Source organism: Enoplosus armatus, chromosome 14, assembly GCF_043641665.1.
Source record: "Enoplosus armatus isolate fEnoArm2 chromosome 14, fEnoArm2.hap1, whole genome shotgun sequence".
Classification (NCBI taxonomy): Eukaryota; Metazoa; Chordata; class Actinopteri; order Centrarchiformes; family Enoplosidae; genus Enoplosus; species Enoplosus armatus.
This window is the reverse complement of record NC_092193.1, coordinates 14,442,554-14,464,112: the sequence shown is the minus strand read 5'-3', so window position 1 is coordinate 14,464,112 and position 21,559 is coordinate 14,442,554. Positions and strand designations below refer to the sequence as shown.

The following is a 21,559-nucleotide window of genomic DNA, read 5'->3' as shown; positions in this document are numbered from 1 at the left end:
TGAAATACTGTGATCTAAGAGAAGTAGTTGTCCATAAAGACTGAAGTGGGCAGCTGGGGGGTTGGGGTGTTTGAGTGCTTTGTCAGCATTATCCTGCTGTTCTTTAAATGACAAAAAGGCTCTCTCTCTCTCTCTCTCTCTCTCTCTATAGATGATGCTGTGTCATCAGGTCTGATTGTTTCTGTCCTCTCATCCTACCACTCCATCTCCAGAGGCTGCAGATTGTCTTGTGTAAATGCAACCTAATCTGTACCAAGGGGCCATTTTTTCATAATCACGTCCTTTCTGTAAATATTGTCACTGCTCCCGTGGACTCAGGGATAAGTAGACGTTACCTCAGTCAGTTATAACTATATCAACAAACAATCAAGACCAGCTACTCTTGAGGGCACTGAGGTCATGTCCTCAGTATTTTGTCTGGGATTTTGTTTACATTATAGTAGAGTGGAGGGTTTCTGGCACAACAAGTGCTGTATGATGACCCCGATGAAGGCCACAAGCTGAAACGCGTCGAATGAGAAGATAAAAAGTCAGGCGATCACTGAAGATCACAAAGACGGTAAATGCCTGCACCAAATAGTTGAGATATTTCACTCAAAAACAAAAATGTTTACAAAAATGTAAAAGTCAGAGGTCACCAAAGTCACCAGGATTCATCATCTGGGGACCATGAATGTCTGTCCAAAATTTAAAGCCGCTCCATCCAATAATAGACACATTGGCAGAGCTGGCTTAAAATGCACATGGCTGGTAATGAAATGGCTGATTCCAGTGAAGATCAAACAGATGTACATTTTATGACAACTTGCCTTTAAAATAAATGTCCAATAACTATTTCCCCACCAGAATATGATTCCCGGCTTTATAGAGAAGGATCTCAAACTGAATTTAAAATCTCATGTTGTGAAATATTTACAGAAACAATAAGCAAACAGTTGAATAAGTAAAATAGTAAAAACCCAAGTAATTAAAACAATTTTCAGAAAGTTCCCTTTTGGTGTCTTGTAAGATGTTTTCTAGGGCATTGGACTCACGCCCTCAGCACTATATTGGATCCTGGCAATGGCCCTGCAAACACTGGTAAATTAAAGGTTAATTAGTCTTTTAATAAATATACAGAAGTGGAAAACTGACATGAACACCTGGTAATATAATACAATGAAACAGCTGTGCAATGATTACTACCTCATAACAAAGGTCAAGCCATGAGACTGGGTCATAGTCTTCACTTTAAACAAATGGCATTTTCTGAGGCTGAACTTTGTGATGTTGTATTGGATTACATAATATTGTTAGGTGGTCCTGTGTCTTTGCCCACCTCCTCTGTTTAAGAACTGTAAATGTTTACTCATTGTTTATAACTATTACACAACAATGATGATGTAAGACATTTGAAATTGCAATAAACAAGTGTTTTCTGAAAATGAATTGATGTGTTGTAATCATGGAGAGATATTTAATGTTATACACTGAACCTAAAAGGAGATTATTTAATATTCTGTATATAGAGGCCTGTATCTACTATTTGACAGGACAGAGTCAGTCAGCAGGTCCTTTCCAGGTGAAGGGATCAGCTCTGAAATCAAACAGGAGGAAGGTCAGTCTCCAGCTTCTCCTCCTCCCTCCGTGTGGAGTAGGCCTAATGGCCGCCCGTTACGGCATGACAGCTTCAACTTAATCCTCATTAAGTACTGTAACAATGCAGGAAGTGGCTGCTGCAGTCACGATCAGACGGGCTCACTATTTGGCAGGAAGTGGCTCATTTCAGCTGCGTCCAAGACACCTAGAGCGTCCCGAAACTTTTCACTTCTCACTCACCCTCCACCCTCGGAGAGCAGAGTTTCCCCGGACACGAGGAAATAAGGGAGGAGAGAAGAAATATTACAACGCAGTCGGCTAATTATGTTCTTTCTTTAACAAAATATGTATTTGTATAGAAAAGATGAGCTCTGGGACGGGGTCTCCATTGAATGCAGATGTTTAACCTCAAGTTCATTCTTGAAAAATACAGACGATTATGACTAAAATGTCACAATAAGATGTTTTCTGAATGTGAAGCAAGACAACTAACATTAATTAATATTCAGCCCTGAGTTTAATTTCATATTCTAACAATTATTTACTCCCATATGGTGGATATTTATATTTCAAGCACGCACATTTATCATTTTTATAAATTCAAATATTTTTTATTAGCTGTCAATTAGTTTATGTTTCGGATCCGATTGGACATCCTCAAATTGACGGCTGAATTAATACGTTTAGAGCAATGTAATGGCACAGTCTACATAGATTCAGCTGATAATTGTATTTGCTTTCACGTTTAAACCACTTTGCCTCCACAAAGTCAATTGCTGTTTCTACAACAATTGTAATGGATCACAGTTACAGTTTATAATCAGATAACACTGGTGTAGTTACATGTAACCAGTATAATCTGATTATAAAATGTATTAAGTGTATTTATTATAATACATGTAGTGCAGATGGTATAACATCAGAAATGTGTCCCTGGTGTACTTTATTTGCATTGCATGCGTGTCCACCCAACTGCAAAAGGCAAATAGCAGGTTTTCAAAATAACTTACGGTGTTATATACAGGCACATATTATCACCCTGTATGATCTGTAACATTGTACTTCAGCCTGATGGGTTATCTTGTGCTCAAACACCAAACGTCTTGTTTTATATTTGGGATACTAAGGTTTTGAATATGTTGTGGACAAACACCTCATCATCTCCTTTTTCATCCAACATGTGCTGCTCTCTGGTTTGTTCTCAGTATCTCTTTCTCTCAAAAGGGCAGAAACTTCAACTTCCAGTTTTCTTTTTAAAGCTTGGAACCGTCTCTCAGGCAGTTAGATGCCAGTGGTTATGATCTGAAACACCTTTGATGACCTTTTTCTAAACAGGTGACGGTCAGAGTTTTGTCATGTCCTTTACAGTTTACTCAGTCGTTCCTCTGAGGACAGCAACAATGTCCACATCTACAGTGCAGTCGGAGAGCACTTTTATTGTTTATCGTTGTACTCCAGTACACTGCATATGAAATGAAAAAATGACAATTAACCTATAAGACTCATCACTCTGTCGGTCTTATTGAATAGCAAAACCACACAGAGCATTCTGTATTTTCTTTTAACACAGTGAAACAATCTTTGGTCAGGCATAAATAGTGCAGACACTGCCATGCAGAGAGCATATTAACCCAACAACATCCAGAAGTTTCAGTTTGGAACTCATTTAACTCAAGGATGTTAATTAGCAGCAGATGGTTAAACTTTCTTGTTATCTTTTCAACCTGTTATTGATGACTGTCGGCTAAGGCTTTAATACCTTAAAGCTTTTGAAGAGAACAGGCTGTAATTAAAATGTAAGCTCTTGGGGTTGAAAAATGCACTTATTCAAATTTAGATTTCAAGATTAAAGTTTGGCCTTAAAGGACAGTTCCAGTATGTTAGCAAACTGCAGCTCTTTAACCATACATCATGTACGCATTACATTTTTAAATGAATGCTATGAAGTTTCAGATTTTTTTCTAAGCAGCAATGTGGTTTCCATTAATTTCTGTACGCCATAAAAATGAATACGCAGACACTTGAAACTTGGTTGAGTTGTGCAATCCATCACTGTGTGGTAATGTAGCGTAGTGCAGATGAATCTGAAAGGTCTGCACTGCAATAAAGCTACTTTGACATATATAAATGTGCTGAACATGCGATCAAACATTACATCTTATAACATACTGTAAAATGCCAATACAATAAATGGCATCCATACTGTAATTTGTATTGCCGTAATTACTTTGCAAGTGACCAAACTCTGTGTTTATTTTGAAATAATAAACACAGAAATCTGTATAACAAACATCTTTACTAGATAAAAAAAAGAAAGTACCGTTCCTACATTAATGTAACTAAATCAAAAATCCTACCAGTTATTTGATAATATATCAAATGGTAATCTACAATAATGGCAAACAACAAATGCATCTGGTATAATGAAACGCAACAATAAATAAAATGTTATTTAAATACAGATTTATACCGCCATCATCTGGAAGAAATTAGTAAAACTGGAAATGAGAAAAATGTTGACATGGAAAAGATATAAATGTGAGTTTCATCATGAAACAACATATGTGTGAACAGGTAACAGTCAATCTCATTATCTTTACTGGTTTCTTGCCTCCAAGCAAAATGTGCACTGCATATAAACGTACACCACAGTGAGAGTGAAAGAGTAAAAATCTAAAGGGAAGTACAGTCAGGCAGTGGGACGACTGAATTGCAGTGTTTAAAAAATATCCAAATAATCATTTGATGCATCACAGCCTCAAAACATGTACACTTTCTACCTTCAAAACATTGATAAATACTATTGGATGTCAAGCAAACCAGCGTTTCCACTTATATAAAATGGTTAGCTGGTAAATCTAATATCATTTTAAATTCTATCTCATGGTCACATTTGTTTAGTGAGTAAACAGTCATACCGCTACACCACATTAAGATCCTTACAGATATATAGTACACTGTATATCCAAATGTATCCAAACAAATACTGTGTATGAGAACTGGCCAACCAGTGTTTTGGAAAGACAGATATTGAGTTCATGCACAACAATAGACGGAGTCACATTTGACTGTCTGTTTGGCCAATGGATGGTTTAAATTTAACGCTAATTAAATCTTAAAAGCTAAGAGTACCATTTCTACATTACTTCATCCAAATTAATACTACCTCCATAATGGTCTTGCAAGAAAGAGTAAAGAGATGAGCTAAAGCAGCTGAATTTAAAGGTTCCCTGTGGAGTTTTAGAGCTCTCGAAGAGCTATGGAGCTGTTTTTCTATGAGTGGGTCCCTGTTTTGTTTATCTCTGGTGTCACACTATTGCACTGATCAATAGGTGGCGGTAAAATGCCAAGAAATGCTGCAATGTGCCGGCAAGGGCAGGGAAGAAGAAGTGATAGTAGAACAAATTATTACAACCACTCCAAAGTGTGTCAGTGTAATAAAAAATGTTCCCTTGACACCTTATGCTTTCCAAAAAACTTCAATTACTTAAAATCCAGTCGTGATGCCCCAGTGCCCCAAATAAGTGAAGGAATGCATCGAATGGAAGCCAAATGACGCAGTGCAGTTTCTAATTTCATTATCCTGCCTACTCTTCCTCTTACCCTTTCATCAGCTGCTTCTCCTTTTTTTCCTGTTCATCTTTTCATGTCTTTATTTCTGCAAATGTTCCTCTGCTTCTCCTTTTCCCTGTCAGGGTGGGATTTTGTTCTCAGAGCAGGCTGGCCAGGCTGGTAGTAGGTCCATTCTGAGGCTGAAACTGCACAGGGGGGAGGCCGTCTGTCCACTAAAAAACACAACACATTGCACAATAGCTTCTTTCAAAATCCAGGCAGGGTGGATTGACTCATTATCTCTAGGTTGACTGATTGATGTTGTTCTGACACTGATGAGGTTGTGTTCAGGAAGGCTGCAGGCCATGATGTGGTCCTGCAGGAGCTGCTGGGAAAGGTTCTGGAACATCTGAGCTGCCTCGTGAGCGTCCGTGGAGTTTCCACAAGCCTTATGCAGATCTGCGGGAAAGATCACTGTGAACGCTGATGACAGCTGCAGTGTTGTGTTCAACGATTTTGGGTCCTAACATCAGATCCACCTTTGAATATGCTCAGACGTATCAAGTTATTGCAGAGTGATTAAGTTTATTCAGCCACTTCGTTGTTTTCCTGAAGCCTTGTCCACTTCTAATTCAGTTGTGGCTTCATTATTCTGTGGTGTATTTATGCTGTAACTGAAAACTGTATCTGGATCCCTGTATGTTGAATATTGGTGCAAAATGGTCAGCTGGAAAGGACACACATTGTGTTGAATTGTACAAACATAAATCTCCAATATTAACCCAATAAAAAATACATTATGAAATAAATTATCACATGAATAAATTGTGTTAAATATACAAATTAACCAAAAGTTTGTGAAATAAATAATAATAAAAACAAATGAATAAAACTCAACTCATTATTATGAAATATGATTTTGTTTATTTACAGCAGCAGCTAGTTGATTCAGAACGACTTTCACATTGTTGTTGCTCTAGCTAACAGGTGCTAACTGGCCACTTCTGGTAACAGTTGTTGAGCCTGCCAGTTTAAGAGCCAGGGGGCATGTGATTGGCTGAAAGCTGAGAGGGTTGTGACTTCATCTCAGTCATGAAAAGTGATATTATGAAATAAAAAGTGACATGAAATAAAAGTGTTACCAGGAAAATGCCATTATGAAATAAAAACAAACTCTTATAAAATAGTTATTATGAAAATGAGAATGATGAAATAACATTTCATAATGAGTTGAGTTTATATATTTTCTTAAACAATTTTGGCCCTCTTGCGCCCCCTTCAGGCCAAAATGAAAACATATCGTCTATCCATCTTTTTGGGAAAATGTTGCCATAACATAATATTAACATAAAACCTAACATTGACTTCACTGTGAGTTAAGGCTGAGTGGCCGCTGTACCTTTGAGGAGTGCAGAGGACCAGAGCTGCACACTTCTTGCTACTTAGACATGTTCAGGGTCTCTCCTGTTGAGGCAAGTTTACATGTTAAGCTTTCTTGCACTAAACATAAAGACAGAACATCAAGACTGAATGTAACTCTTAGAGTGCACGCTGTAACGTCCCTGGAAGAAAGACAGGAGCCCTCTGATGTAAAACGCTACGGCTTGTAGACAATGAGAACTGAAGAGGTCAAAGTCATATTATTTTGAAATTCTGCAAAAAAACATGGAAGATGTGATCTTGTATCGATAGTTACCTGACAGGAAAGTTGTGACCAGGATTAATCCTCTATAGAAGGCTATACAGCTGTGGAGTCAAAAGAATTAATTAGAACCAAACTAAAAGAAAAAAACATATAAATCTACATTTGTACATGTTTAAATGCTGGAGGAAGGAGCAGCTCCCAGACCTCTTGATGTCTGTTGCCTTCCCAGATGTAGACACTCGCCAAGTTGGTCACAGTAAACGTCCACATTTCACATGAATCATCTAACAGAAAAAAAACACTGACAACACTGAATCATCTAAGAGTCACATAACCAGTAGCCAATCTCTTTTCAAATGTCAAAAAACGTTATATTTATCTTTGTCACATGATCACCCTCTGTCTTAAAAAGTATTAACTTTTCAGGAACCGATTCAAACAGACTTGTTAGCGGATTAATGAAACCATATCTTTGATATTCTACTGGGGTTCAAAGATCTGGATAAACCCAGGAGGTCACAGAAAGTTCACAATCCTCAGGGACCTTGTGATCTAACATCTGACGAGATGAAACTCACCTGTAGAGCAGCAGTGAACTGAGTCTCAGCGTTATCCATGCAGTTCACCGAGATACAGTAGAGGCCCTGACACAGCAAAAGAGGAAACAGATGTGAATGGTTCATATTATCTGGGACAGATGCATCTTGTAAACAGTGAACACTTCTGCAGCTTCTTTTTTCTGCAACCAAGGCACTTAAACAAAACCATGAACAGAAAAGGGAAGAGAATACGGAGTGCACTATTACAGCAAACACATTTTTGCTGTATACACACAAATGTGTCTTGTCCCATGTTTCTCATCATAAGAATACCTGTGTTTCCTTTTCTGTTAAGTTGTGTTTTCTCTGCTTGTAGACTTACCAGTAGTGTGTGAAGCTGCGCAGCATGATTTGTAAACAGCCTGGGAGTCTGCTGGCAAAGCTGACAAACCTGAGAAACCTAAAATACAGAGAGGCATCATCACAATTTTAAACGACAATCAAAAAGCTAAGATAAAGACTTAACTGGTGTTAAAGAATCTGTGCTTTTATTCATAATCAGCATCTGTCTGGCAACATACAGATGAAGTGCTACAGCAGGTGAGACCCCTCTTGTAAAGCCGTGGCCTTGTGGCCAGTAACCAGTTGGCACATGATGATATGCTCCAGCGGGATGACTTGGAATGTGGACAGCATTTAAAATGTTCAAATGTTTGTGTAAAAAATGCGAAGAAATCAAATTATTTTACTTTTATATGCAGCTCTTGGTGTGGGGTTTTAGTGGTCTTCCAGTAGTGAGACATATGGATACAGCTGTACCTGTCCAGCATCCAGGTAGTGTGCAACCTGCAGCACCAAGAAAGCAACGTGCAGTGACACCTTCTGAATGGGGTTTCCTTGCCAGTTTTCTACAGTGGTCCCACACAGCGTCAGCAGAGGGTGCACCAGTAGCAGCTGCAGAGCCACAAATGCACATGCAGTTTACAGAATTTAACAGTGAGAAAACAACACAAATAGCGCTCTTAATTAGCAGAGAATTATTTAAGCTCACAATTCTTTTAATTAGTAAAGCAGAGCTCTCTAACACAGATCGATGTGCAATCTCTCAGTGTATTCAAACATGAAACTGATCCGTTCACCTTGTGTACTCTGAGCCCATGACTCTTGCATACTCTGCTCCGACTACTAGGAGATCACAGGCCGATACTAAGTCCTTCTCTAGTGCATGTAGCTGCTGAGAGAGAGAAGATCACCCCACACATAAATTATACATGCTTCAGATCAATTTACCAAATATGAAGCTGAAAAAGCTGAAAAGGCAGTCTGCAGTGCCAGTAGGGAGTTTGCTGAGAAATCTGGTCCACCAAGTTCTTGAAAACAGAAGCCAATAGCTGTGTAACTATGATGGAGCAAGCTGCAAAAGAAAGTGCATTATTTTACTCTTGCATTTAAGTTATAACCTAATATGTATTTCAACGTGATGAAACATAATACTAAAAATTCCCTACTACTACTTTTCACATTATATTATTATTACAGGATGACAGGATGCAAGAGAAGACACCTGTTGACAGAAGAACTCTGATAGGATACTTGCTGCTTCATACTTCACATTGAGAGATCTGATATAAAGCATGAAGGGATTGTTATCATCCCATTATCAGCTTTATATAACATGTATGTATGATTTGAGATGATGCATTGATGCTGAGGTAACACACTTTGTATCTGTTTGTGAGCAATTTCCTATCATACTCCATAAAATGATACTTGTTGTGATATGAACCACTGCGGATAAAAAGTGCAAATGATTAGTGTCAGCCCCACACTGAGCATGGAGTTTGACAGTGAGCTGGTGCAACAGATAAAAAAAGTATCACACTCCAGTGGACATGTTTCATGCCGGGTATCAGACGCTGTGGCTACCGCCGCCGGTCACCACTTTTTCCAGGTGAGTCTGGACAGCACCGAGCCCAGCTGGGGGCGAGTCCGGGACTCGACCCTCAGAGGCGGCTTGAACTGAAACACTGCCTGCAGACAGTGGACGCACAGACGGATCTCCGGCGGAAATGTTCAGCAATGCCCAGTAGGGCTAGGTACCAGGGATCCGGGGCCTCTGTGCTCGCTGCCATCTTGAGTCGTCCGCAGACAACACAACAACACATACTGATTTATCACTGGACCAACGTCCGCCAAATGTATCCTCAGCTACAGCTGGCCACACATGTGTTTTGTACCTCATTCATTTGCATTAAACTGAGCACTACCGCCAAGCTAGTAAGAGGAATAAGAATGTCCGGTCTGTTTTTTCGAAATAAAACCACATGAGCGACAGTAAGACAAACATAACATACGTTTTCGTGCTATTCAGGTTATTGTTGTGACATAATAGTAACAACAATAAAATATTTACAGCTACCCACCTCTAAAAACGGTATATAACCACTAGACATGGGAGTTTACCACGGGGATATTATAAGTCACTAAAATACCTCCTTTATTTTGGAGGGAAAGTCGTCAAAATAAAACTTTCACTTAAAAATGCCCGTTACGGTCAATCACGTAGCGCTTCCCTCTTCTGATACGAAACTAGGTACTCCGTTCGTAATTATTTTCACGAGTCGTGACCGGGTTGATAAAAAAAAAAGCTATGAGATCGTTGTCTTCAGTTTAAACTAGCTATTAGTGGAACTAATATTTTGCAGTCTATGTCCCAGCCGAGAATATATACGAGTGGGACCTTTTGTGGAACGTACTATTCACAGTCAATTTTTACGCATAATTCACGCCCCGCGTTCGTTGCTGAGAGCTGGAGGTAACGAGCACAACCGTCTACGAAAAGTGCGTAAATCGACAGTGGTTGTCGGTTCATTCATAACAGTTGAGCAGGTTGTCTGTCACTGGGCGGTGGTAACAGTTAAGTGATTCTACTTGCGTCTTTTATGACTATATTTCTCTTACTCTACAACATCTTTATGTAACGGTAGCTTTGTAATCTTCAATAGCCACAGTTGGCAACAAGAGCAGAAACAGAACGTCTATTGGCTAACAATAGCTAATACTAGCTATATCGGATGTTGCTCATGTTTTCACACCATTATCACTCTTCATTTCAGAGTGGAAATTAACGTGTGGAAAATGGCGAAGCGGAGGATTACGCAGGAAACATTTGATGCCGCTGTCAGGGAAAACATGGAAGAGTTTGAGATGGATCCTGATGAGGCTTTGAGGGAGGCTGTGGAGCAGTTTGAGTCTCAAGGTAACATAGCTAGAAAGGACAATGACTGCCTGGTAGTGTCTATGGGTAAAAAACACATTAATTGCAAAATATCAGCATGTCTGTTTATGCTTTGCTCCTCAAAAGAAGTTAAACCACTGATGGCCAAACTGCAGATGCTTCAATCACTAAAACCTACTAAATTATTTATCATGGCAGTCTGTCGTGATACATCTCACTGGAGCCATTGGAATAATGCTCTGTAATCAGTTGTCAGTGGTTGATCCAGATTATTTTGTGAAGTATTAAAACTGAGGGTGCCATCTTTAACACTAAACTTATGTGTGGATGCAGGTGTGGACCTCAGTTGTATAGTACAAGCTGTACCAGCTGTATCATCTGATGACAAACAAGAAGAGCAAACACATGAGGTCTTACAGGTAAGTCTTGACTCGTTTTGTGAAAAGAGTCTGCTTACTGCAAACTTATCAAAAGTCTCACTGTGTACTTGTGTTTTGTTTTTTTTTACGTGCAGGCTTTGGATTCCCTCCGGATTGCAAAAGATTCTGCTGTCGCTACGGATGTGACGGCAGACATGAAATGCTTCACTGAGCATTGTTCTCTTGGATTTGCCCAGAGGTACCTGGCTGCCCAAAAAGACGCCTTCCCCGTCATCCTCTCTCACTGCAAAAAGAGTGTGGAGGAGCAGGGGGTTGTGTTGACCGCCCTGTCCGCTCTGGCTGCACTGACAGATGGACAACCAGACTTGTTGGATGCAGAGGGCCAGCAGTTCCTTTTGGATGTCCTTAAGAAGTACCAGGCAGATTCTTCTGTGACACGTGTAGCTATCTGCGCTGTACGTCATTGCTGTTTGAAACATGAACAGAACAGGCAGGATTTGGTAAAGGCCGGCGTCCTGCCTCTGCTGACTGGTGCCACTACACAACACAGCAGATGTGCTGAGCTGGTCAAGGAGGCCTCTGTGGCTCTCAGGGTCATGACCTTTGACGATGATGTCCGAGTTACGTTTGGGCATGCTCATGAACACGCCAAGATTATTGTTCTCGAGCACGATGGACTGAAAGTTTTAATTGAGGCTGCGAAAGGTAAGGCCAGCTGATGACTAATTTATGGGGGTGTTTAGCACAATAGCTTCAGCTACTTTAGTTTTTCTAAATCAGATTCTGATGTGATTCATGTTATTCCTTTTATTTGCTGTGTTCCTCCCTCACAGCTCACCTTGATAATACTTCAGTTCTGAGTGAGATCTGTGCAACTTTGTCCCGTCTGGCTGTAAGGAACGAGTTCTGTCAAGACATCTGTGATCTAGGAGGACTGAAATTCATGATGACACTGCTTGCAGACAGCTATGAGTCACCGGTAGATAACTAAAAACAGGGGATTGTGATACAAATTCAAGATTCAACTTCCATGTGCGTTCTGCTCACTGCAACTGGTTTTCTCTTTGCAGGAGTTGGTTCGGCAGGTCCTTAGTGCAATACGAGCTGTAGCAGGAAATGATGATGTGAAAGATGCAGTTGTTAATGCAGGTGGAGTCCAGCTCATTGTCATTGCCATGAACAGACACATGAGCAACTCTGCTGTGAGTTAAATATCATACCTACATGCTAACTGTACTAAAACACTTGTTTTTTGTTGGATAAAAATACATTTGAGTTACAAATAAATTCTGCAAATGTCCTAAGATTATGTCACATTCTGCTGTAGGTGTGTGAGCAGGGCTGTGCATGCCTCTCTGTCCTTGCTTTGCGTAAACCCAACAACTGCAAAGTCATCATGGAGAATGGAGGTGCCTTGGCAGCCGTGCAAGCTATGAAGGCACATACTGATGTGGTCAGTGTGCAGGTAATATGAGGTCATTAATAATTCATATGCTTACTTTGAAAAAACTGGCCCTGTGACTGCCAACTCTGTCCCTGTTTTCTTTCTTTATAAACAGAAACAGGCGTGTATGCTGATGAGAAACCTGGTTTCACGTACGCGTAATTACAGCCAACCAATCCTGGAGCTGGGAGCAGAGGCCCTGATAGCTCAGGCACTGCAGACCCATCAAGACTGCGGTGATGTTTGTAAAGCAGCCCTCAGAGATCTGGGATGCCAGGTGGAGCTCCGAGAGCTGTGGACCGGCAAACATGGAAGCCTCACCAACTGAAAGTGGAGGAGAGCATCACCATACACCCTTACCATGAGTTTGCCTGAAATGCATATGCATATTTGTACAGAGTAGTTGTTGTAGAAAAGGCTTGTTAGCAGTGTAAAGAACCAAGCTTCCTGTCCACACAGTCTACATAATGCCCTTGAGCGGTTGAACATTTTTTACAGACCTTCTGTTTTTAACAAATACAAAGGTTATTGTTGTCCTATTGTACATTGTTTTGTTTGCTGTTAATATTTTGTTTGCACATTTTCTTTCACATCCGTACCACATTTATGTTCATGAGATGTCATATCAATCTGTGTGTTTTGTGCTTAGGGTAAGTATAAATGAATTTGCTGCTATGCAAATAGTTAAACTGCACTGTTTTGTGTAGACTCCTTCCCCATGTTTGCAAAGCCAAATTTTAACATGTATTGACTGCCTTATACTTTTACTAGAGCTAAACATTCCCTTTTTTGCTTTTTAGTTTGTATATACATTATTACAGTGTTATTTAGACCTACCGCTGACAACGTTACTCTGTATATTATGCATGATTATGATAAAACTCACTCTGGGTGCTTCACCTTTATCTTGCTGTGTGGCTGTGTGTAGATATCATACACTTTATCTGGTGAGTCTGAGGCTGAAGACACTCTGGAAGCTAACTTCCGGTGTACTTCACGGACAAGATAAAAGCCCAAGAGAAACTACAGTGGGCCAAGTCGTTGCCTAGTGTGGCTCCTACTCACGCCCCTCTAACCGACCTATCCTAACGTGCCCCTCCTCATTCAGACTTCATTTCCCACAATACCACAGCGCTCGCCCTTGTCAAACCTCACTGTGGTCAAAGCTAACGTTAACTGCCTCGGGTCGCTGTCAGGAGTTGTAACAGTAGAAATACAACAGCATGGATGGTGTCAGTCACTTAAAGTCACTGCAGGGCTAATGAGTTTGAGAACTGTGTGGAAGCCAGTGCCTTCAACACCAGGAGCCATTTTTATCAAGACCCAAGTTCACTGTTGATATTCTTGCAACGCTGTCGACGAGAGTAACATTAACGTAAATGTAGCGGTAAGCTAACAGCTAGCTAACGTTACTTAACCTGCTATTTGGCTAACTTAGAAACAGCTTCCGAGGAACCTGTTAACGACTTAAAAACAAACCACCAAGTGAGGGATATCAAAGCATCAGAAATCTTCCGAGGTGGTGTCAAATTTGTAAGGTAAGAAATCTAGTGTTCGTAACAAGTGACAGCTAGCTGGCTGCAAAGGGTGGCTGTGTTTTGTTGGTGGACAAGTTTCGACCGGACTGCTGGGTGCACCAGGCAGTGAGATAGAAGGAGAAGCATGGTGATTATTTTATGAATGGATGTCTAATTCTAGACCAATACTGCTGAATTGTAACCATATCCTGTTTGTGGTTATGTAGTGTCAGTGTTGGCACAAATAATTTTAATTACAATGACATTACATGCCAAGAAAATGGTAGCATATGGGATATAATGCGGTTACAAAACTATTTCCTAACGAGGCCTAACAAAACAGTCAAATATCAGGAGACGGACAAAATAACACATAATATAATGCAGTTCACTACAGCACCACCACAAACTCAGACAATTAGTCGATTAATCAAATAGTCAATCGACATAAAATTGGTAACCAACAGTTGTGATAATCGATAAATCATCATCAATCATCAATCAAGTCATTTGTCAAGCATGAAAGTTAAATGTGAGGATGTGCTATTTTACATCCTTGTAGATGTAATATCTTTGGGTTTTGGTCTGACAACAATTTGAAGTTGTCACCCTGGGCTAAGGGAAATTGTGAGCACTATTTTCTGACATTTTGTAAACTGAACAATAAATTGGAAAAATTATTGTTAGTCGCAACCCAAAGATTTGCATTTTTAGCCTCACACATTAAAGTAGCATTTTATTTTTTGGAATAAAGGAACAAATTTGATAAAGTACTTATTGTCTTGTCCACCCTGTATCTCCACACGGAGTTGCTATAATTTTCAGGCTGTTATTGTTATCTTGACACACTCTGAAAACACTTCAGTTTACTGATACATTTGTGTGTTACAGCTGAAAGGTTGTTCACTGAAGTTTCTCACAAAAACAGCTCAGCACAAAGAATGCACTACCCTCTATTTAATTAACACTATTAATCTGCAGGGACAGCTCTTCCTCTGCATTGCTGTGTATGTAGCACAGGACCCAATGTATTGGATCATGGATGACAAGTGGGGAAAGTCTTGCAGTTTGCAGCCAAGCCTGAGGCACAGCAAACACACATAGTTAGTAGTCAGGAACAAGGAACTGTAAAATGATATGCATGGGGAAGAAGGCTGCTGGGAGGGGTGAGGGACGGCCTGTGAGTAAGGACAGTGGGTGAGGTGAAAAGGGGACACATTAGGGGTCTAAGTGCTTATTTGAGGATCTGGCTTGACGCTCTGTTGTACTGATGCCAGTAAGTTGCCCATGACTACCCAGCTTTTCAGCAGACCCTCTGTTTGCTCTCTTGTCCCATGGCTTTCTCCTTCCATCTTCTTTTGCTTGATTCTCCTCACTGTTGCTAAACTCCTTGAACTCTGATGTTTTAAGTGGATTTATTCCCAGTAATGTGAATTTATTTAACAAATGCACTGTATCTACTAGTTCTGGTCCTTGCTTTGAAGCTGGATCAAGCTTATATTTAGTGGCTGCACTGAAACATTCAATGGAATAATGTAGTTCTGAAACAGCTACATCATACATAGTTATATAACTTAACTAAAAAATAATTAATAAATACATTTACTGCCTCACACCGTTGTAATCGTTCAGATATAGAGTTAAACCAATGAATTAGCTCTGCTGTTATTAGCTTTGTGCAGATATATGGCAAAGATGTACTTCACATAGTTTGTCCACCTGGGAGCTCTGACAAGTTTATTTTTCAACTTTGGTTGTCTTGCTCATTACATATCTTGGTCACAATTCTGTAATAACCACCTTAAAGCACATTTATCACATTTTCACAACCACATTTATCAAAAATATTGTTGTATGTCATGTGTTTATGTAAAAAAAAGCAAATATATCGTCACAGGATTTTTAAACTCTCTGCCTATTACTGGCCTTAAAAACACAGCAGTCAACATCAGTTGAGATTTTGATATAGTAATGAATGTTATGATATCCCATTCATTCAGTTTTGATAATGCTACTACTCTTATCGATAGTTGTTATCGCTCTGATACTTTATTGATAGTTTTATCCGTTCTTTATTATTACTGTGCAAAAATGAATTAACTATAATTTATTTATAAACAAAAAACAACTAAAAACAGCAGAAACAGCAATGTTTTACAACAGCAAATTTACAATATAAACTCAGTAATATCTCCCTGGAAAACACTGACTGAAGATTAAAAGGGAATGCAGTCAGAGAATAAAACTCACTAATTTTGCTGTTGTGTAGATTGTATATATGTATGTTATAAAACAATTAATTCAAGAAGTAAATAGTAGGTAAATCAGTCATGAAATATTGCAGTCTTACAAAAATACACACGCAAACACATTCTCCTGCAATTCAGGTTTACATATTTGACGTGCTTTGGATTTATAGTAAAGTTAGTTTGAACAATGCTTGCCTGGGAAACGTGTGCAGCATTTAACAGAAGACCAGTAACGCTGTGGGGGTGAAGGTTGCATATATAGGTGATTTGCCCCAGATAATGTTCTACTCCTGTAAGTCTTCATTGACTACAGAGGCAAGATGTGGTGAGACTGTAATCTGCTATGTTGATAAGGGAGGGACTTCAGTTGTGTTTCTTTTAAGCTTTGCTCAGACAGACACCTTTCACCTACAAGTCCTCAACGCTGTCCCTCATGTGATATCTTTGGGTTTAGTTCTGCTTTGCTCTGTGTCTTTATATATCCTTCAAAGGTGCAGCAGTAGGTTAAAGGTAACTGGATTATTCTCCAGGTAACTATTTATTTACTAGAGGTGCGTGTTGTATTTACAGATTCTTGGTTAAAGATAAGCACCCTCTGTCAGTCATTACAAGCTGACATGACAGTTCTTTAGTCAGCAGTTCAAAGAAAGAACTAAACTAGAATATGTTTCTCTGCCTACAGGTTTACACAAGGTTAGACTTGAATACTTTGGTACTGATTACCACATGATGAAGTTTTTACATGACAAATCCTCATAGAGTCAGAGTCATGCTTGTCACTTGATCCTGACACAGTTCCCTGAGAGTAACAAGAGTAATAAGCCACCTAAATATCGTTGTTTTATATTTAGGCTAAATTTGAACCTAAAACTGACCTCTGTTTCTCTCTCCGACCCCTTCTTCCCCTCTGTAGCTCTAAGTGCCTGGTGTTACTGCCCCCCTGGTGGTTGAATTCATGAGCACACTCAGTGACAGCTGTGTGTAGTCCTCTGGGATGGGGAATGGCGTCCAGGAACAACGGGCATCACTCGCGCAGGGAGAAGTGCTGCCGCTGGCTTCCTCCAGTCAGTCAGAAGTAAGTTATGAGGGTAAATTGTATCTACGTGATCGTTCCTTCGACACTTACAGGAATCCACCCAAAAATGAAGTCCATGTGTTATTTATGTCATTTTTTCAGCTCAGTTTTAAATCTGTGAATTGGAATCATTTGAACTTCTCATTTGAAAGTGACTACAAATACAGTCATTGGGATTTTCTATTTTGGATGAATTATCTTAAACAAAATGTTTAAGCATCTATAAGCCCAAAGAGTGACTATTGCAGTGTCAACAGAACAACAACAGAATGTCACCCAGTGACATTTCCCTTCCCTTTTATGTTTGTTGATTCTACCATAGTTGTCCTTTTTTATTTTTGTGATTAGCTCCTGTCGAGGGAACCTGACACATTTCCTAATGTTATTATGTAGATTGAAGACAATATGTGTAATTATCTTCAATGGCAGAATTGTAGTGGCTATTTCAGTGTCGTTGTGTGGTCAAACTTTGTTCTCCTCTCTCTGCTCGTTGCTCTGCTGTAGTGCATGTGAAAGAGATGAACTGAGCTGAGCTTAGTAGCGTGTCTTCTTTGTCTTCGGTTCATTTAAGGACATCTGCTCTTTGTAAGGTTTTGTGAGGTGGTTGGTCAGATGTCATCTATTATCCTTATATAACTCCGGTTTAATGATCAACAGCATCTCAAACACAACTTTGTTCATGCAAGGACGCAGTTTTTACAGGATTCACTCTGTTGGTGTTGGTGACCCTAAATGTGATTCCTTCATTGCTGTGCAGGGCCTGAAGCACACTCGGTCTGTCCTCAACTCGCTCTTCTCAGGGGCTTTAGCAGGAGCCGTGGCCAAGACAGCTGTCGCCCCATTGGACAGGACTAAAATCATCTTCCAAGGCAAGTTGGGTGCTCTGCTGACCTAAAAGTGGAAACTGTTTTTAGATTAGGAGTGACCCACATGGGTGCCATGGAATTATATCTAGAACTAATATTATGTTTTAGCTGCGTTGCTCTTGCATTCATAGCAATGAGAATATCAGAAAATGTCACGAGAAACATTGCACACGTTATTTATACTGCACATATGTTTTGTCTTTCAGTGTCTTCAGCAAGATTCTCTGCAAAGGTAAGTTTGATCACATATGTAATGTGAGTTTCTTGGTAAAATAACAGTCTGCTTCTCATTCAGAATAAGAGATAAATTCACATACACTGCATTTAACATAAGCCACCTGTTTTGAAGTTTAGTTCACAGTTAAAATGAACTTGCATACCCTTAGATTCATGCAACGTACATTTATTAACATATTCATTTTCAGTCTGACCTTCAAAGAATATATCACAGGAACAAGTTTGTAGACAAAAATAGATTATCATCACTTCAAACTGAGTATGAGCATGTATGTGTATCTGTGTGCATTACAGGAGGCCTACAGGTTGATCTACCGCACCTACCTGAAGGATGGCTTCTTCAGTCTGTGGAGGGGGAACTCTGCCACCATGGTGCGAGTTGTCCCATACGCTGCCATCCAGTTCTGTGCACACGAGCAGTACAAGAGGCTGCTGGGAGGCTACTATGGCTTTCAGGGGAAGTAAGTGTGTTAGTTTATACCGGTGGACCTACTACTCAGGTCTGTTGACTCGTATATGGATTTCTATCTGGAAAGTTGTTTGAAATTTGATAACATTTTCTTTATGTCTTGTGGAGTAATGAAAAATGTGAAAGGCTGGTATACATACTTATAATAATTGTTTTTCTTTGTGTTCCAGAGCCCTACCTCCATTTCCAAGGTTACTGGCTGGGTCTATGGCTGGTACCACGGCAACCATGCTGACCTATCCTCTGGACATGGTGCGAGCTAGGATGGCTGTAACGCCAAAGGAAATGTAAGGTCATCTTTAGTCATCATCAGTGGGTATTTATCACACATACGCACAATAACACAAGGGGCTGCATTGGTATGAGTGTGTTGCTACAAGGTTCAGGTTTAGGATGAAATATGGAACATTTAGAAGGCTTATCAAAAGCTGTGACACCGCCCAGTAAGTTGTACTGGGACTGGGAGAGTTGATTTTTTTCTGAATGAAAAAAGTTTTGAAAATGATCGTTTATTGTTTATAGTGAAAGCCGGTATGCCAGAATCAGTTTTGTGGTCATATTTTTTTGTTTATGGCGCCTCCACTGTTTAGGTACAGCAACATTCTGCACGTGTTTGTGCGGATATCCCGAGAAGAGGGCCTGAAGACGTTGTATCGAGGCTTTACTCCCACCATGCTGGGTGTTGTGCCCTACGCTGGTCTCAGCTTCTTCACCTATGAGACACTGAAGAAATTACATGCAGGTAATGCACCACCACTGTCAAGTTGAAATGTATCTGTGTATTTATTTACAACCCCTTTCTTTCACACCTCATGTTTATGTTGCATATGTAAAATACCTGTTTATTGAATGGCACTTCTTTATATCCTCCTCTCCCATGTAGAGCGAAGTGGGCGCTCGCAGCCCTACTCATATGAGCGTCTGGCGTTTGGAGCCTGTGCGGGGCTTATCGGCCAGTCGGCGTCTTACCCTCTGGATGTGGTGCGACGCCGCATGCAGACCGCAGGAGTCACGGGTCACACGTACGGCACCATCCTGGGCACCATGAAGGAGATTGTGTCCGAGGAGGGGGTTATCCGTGGACTCTACAAAGGTCTCAGTATGAACTGGGTCAAAGGGCCCATTGCGGTGGGAATCAGCTTCACCACCTTTGACCTTACTCAGATTCTCTTGAGGAAGCTGCATCAGATGGGCTACACGGCTCGATAATAGCGATACAGAGTGAGCAAAATGGGGATAGTGGGGTGATAATATCCCCATACATCCTCCTCTAAAGAGAAACAAAGGAAGTGAGTGAGTGAAGAGTGTGTGTGAGTGCTGGATAGAAGCAAACACACTCTGGCTCAGGATGCGAGGGTAATATTAATGAATTATCTCGCTTTATCTGTGTGCAACAGGGGGACGTACAGTCCCTGTAGGCGTGAGGTCTATTGAATGGTACTGAGTACCTGTACACACTGTTGTCATGTACATCTAAGTGCAATATGCTTTTATGTGTGTACACATAAATTATAATGCTCCTGCCCTTGTGGACCAGGCCTGTGAGTGTATTAATCAATCAGAGATTTTAGAGGTTCACCCACACACACACACACACACACACACACACACACACACTGAAGTTTCCCAACTGCCTTGTGTGACTACTTAAAACTGACCAATGCAATGCAGGTTGCCACCCTTGAATTATTGACCTTTTAAGATCCATTTGGTTTAATAAGAGTAAAATATGCCCCCTTGAGATTTGTTTTGTTGTGAGTGAGTTTGTTTTAAGGAATTATACCAAAGGTTAGGATTTGAGGTATTTGCAGATTATATGGTGTTAGCGGTGTTTGTTTATTAAAGCACAAAAGTTCTCAGAGTTTAGAGCAAAAATCTTGCCCAGCACAGAGGTAACTGCATTGTTACTGCCGTCAAATGGTCAGTTTTTGTTTGAGTTCAATATATTGAAATTTCTATGAGTTCAGTATCTTTTAGTGGAGCTCCTAAAGATCAACTTCACAGACTTTTATTTGTAGTTCAGCCACTGTGCTGACAGCAGACAGATGAGCTATATTTTATGCCAGTGCCAACAGATATGAAGATATGAAGAGTGCCCACATTATTTTGTTTGTTTTCACTGTAATCATATAATGGGCTTTTTAAAATATTGTCAATTGTGATAGACTGTTTTGTTGTGTGAAGTATTAATGCAGGTGATTAGACAGATGATATGCAGAACTAGTTGAGTAACTTGCTGAAAATGACTCCTGCTGACATACAGAGTGTATAAGTCATCATATACACAGTTTAGTAGGAACACCTGTACAGTCTAATGTAATCCAATACAACAACCCTGCGATGAATACTACCTTAATGAAGTTTACAATGTCCTGTTGTGTTGACGCTGTGTGAGAGGTGTTGTTTTAACTTTGAATGGTATTGTTTTGGACTACAACATATTGAGAGGTGTTTCTAAGCAGCATGTTGCTGGTAAAGGACACACACACACACAGTCGCATACTGAGTATACACATATTGTCTTCCATGTGCTGTTGGTATGGCAGCTGCATTGTGTTTTGTTTAAAACTTGACAAGACACTAGTTCAGCTTTCGTCATAGAAGTAACTTCATAACGAGGGTGCATTTCACTCATGCTGTAGAGCTGGAGCAGTATTTTCTAATGGCTTGATGGCTTGATTGGAAATATACACATACCTATTGAAAAGATCATTTCAGTTCTCTGTTACAGGCATAATTTATTACATTTTAGTTTTCTCAGTATTGTACT

General features: G+C 40.0%; 2 protein-coding genes and 2 pseudogenes across 2 annotated transcripts; 2 read left to right on the top strand and 2 right to left on the bottom strand.

Annotated features, from left to right (window-relative positions):
- Positions 1 to 5,288: 5,288 nt before the first annotated feature.
- LOC139296407 (MAU2 chromatid cohesion factor homolog) lies at positions 5,289 to 8,010 on the bottom strand (annotated as a pseudogene).
- Positions 8,011 to 8,091: 81 nt separating this feature from the next.
- On the bottom strand, positions 8,092 to 9,446 carry LOC139296406 (MAU2 chromatid cohesion factor homolog; annotated as a pseudogene).
- Positions 9,447 to 10,436: 990 nt separating this feature from the next.
- armc6 (armadillo repeat containing 6) lies at positions 10,437 to 12,850 on the top strand. Its single transcript, XM_070919521.1, is given in 7 exon segments — positions 10,437 to 10,573; positions 10,886 to 11,035; positions 11,125 to 11,637; positions 11,766 to 11,968; positions 12,003 to 12,134; positions 12,260 to 12,397; positions 12,492 to 12,850. Coding segments are annotated over 7 exon segments (1,470 nt in total). The 5' UTR covers positions 10,437 to 10,452; the 3' UTR covers positions 12,705 to 12,850.
- A 978-nt stretch (positions 12,851 to 13,828) lies between these two features.
- On the top strand, positions 13,829 to 19,998 carry slc25a42 (solute carrier family 25 member 42). Its single transcript, XM_070918923.1, has 8 exons — positions 13,829 to 13,914; positions 17,056 to 17,217; positions 17,975 to 18,086; positions 18,290 to 18,315; positions 18,615 to 18,781; positions 18,960 to 19,076; positions 19,380 to 19,531; positions 19,673 to 19,998. The coding sequence occupies exons 2-8, from the start codon at positions 17,137 to 17,139 to the stop codon at positions 19,996 to 19,998; spliced, it is 981 nt and encodes a 326-aa protein (XP_070775024.1). The 5' UTR covers positions 13,829 to 13,914; positions 17,056 to 17,136.
- The last annotated feature ends 1,561 nt before the right edge of the window (positions 19,999 to 21,559 follow it).

Excerpts from the sequence above, each read along its gene's own strand:
- slc25a42 (XM_070918923.1), top strand. The coding sequence starts at position 17,137 with ATGGGGAATGGCGTCCAGGAACAACGGGCATCACTCGCGCAGGGAGAA. Across the intron at positions 18,087-18,289 it reads GACTAAAATCATCTTCCAAG|TGTCTTCAGCAAGATTCTCT; the intron begins GCAAGTTGGGTG and ends TTTGTCTTTCAG. Across the intron at positions 18,782-18,959 it reads TACTATGGCTTTCAGGGGAA|AGCCCTACCTCCATTTCCAA; the intron begins GTAAGTGTGTTA and ends TTTGTGTTCCAG.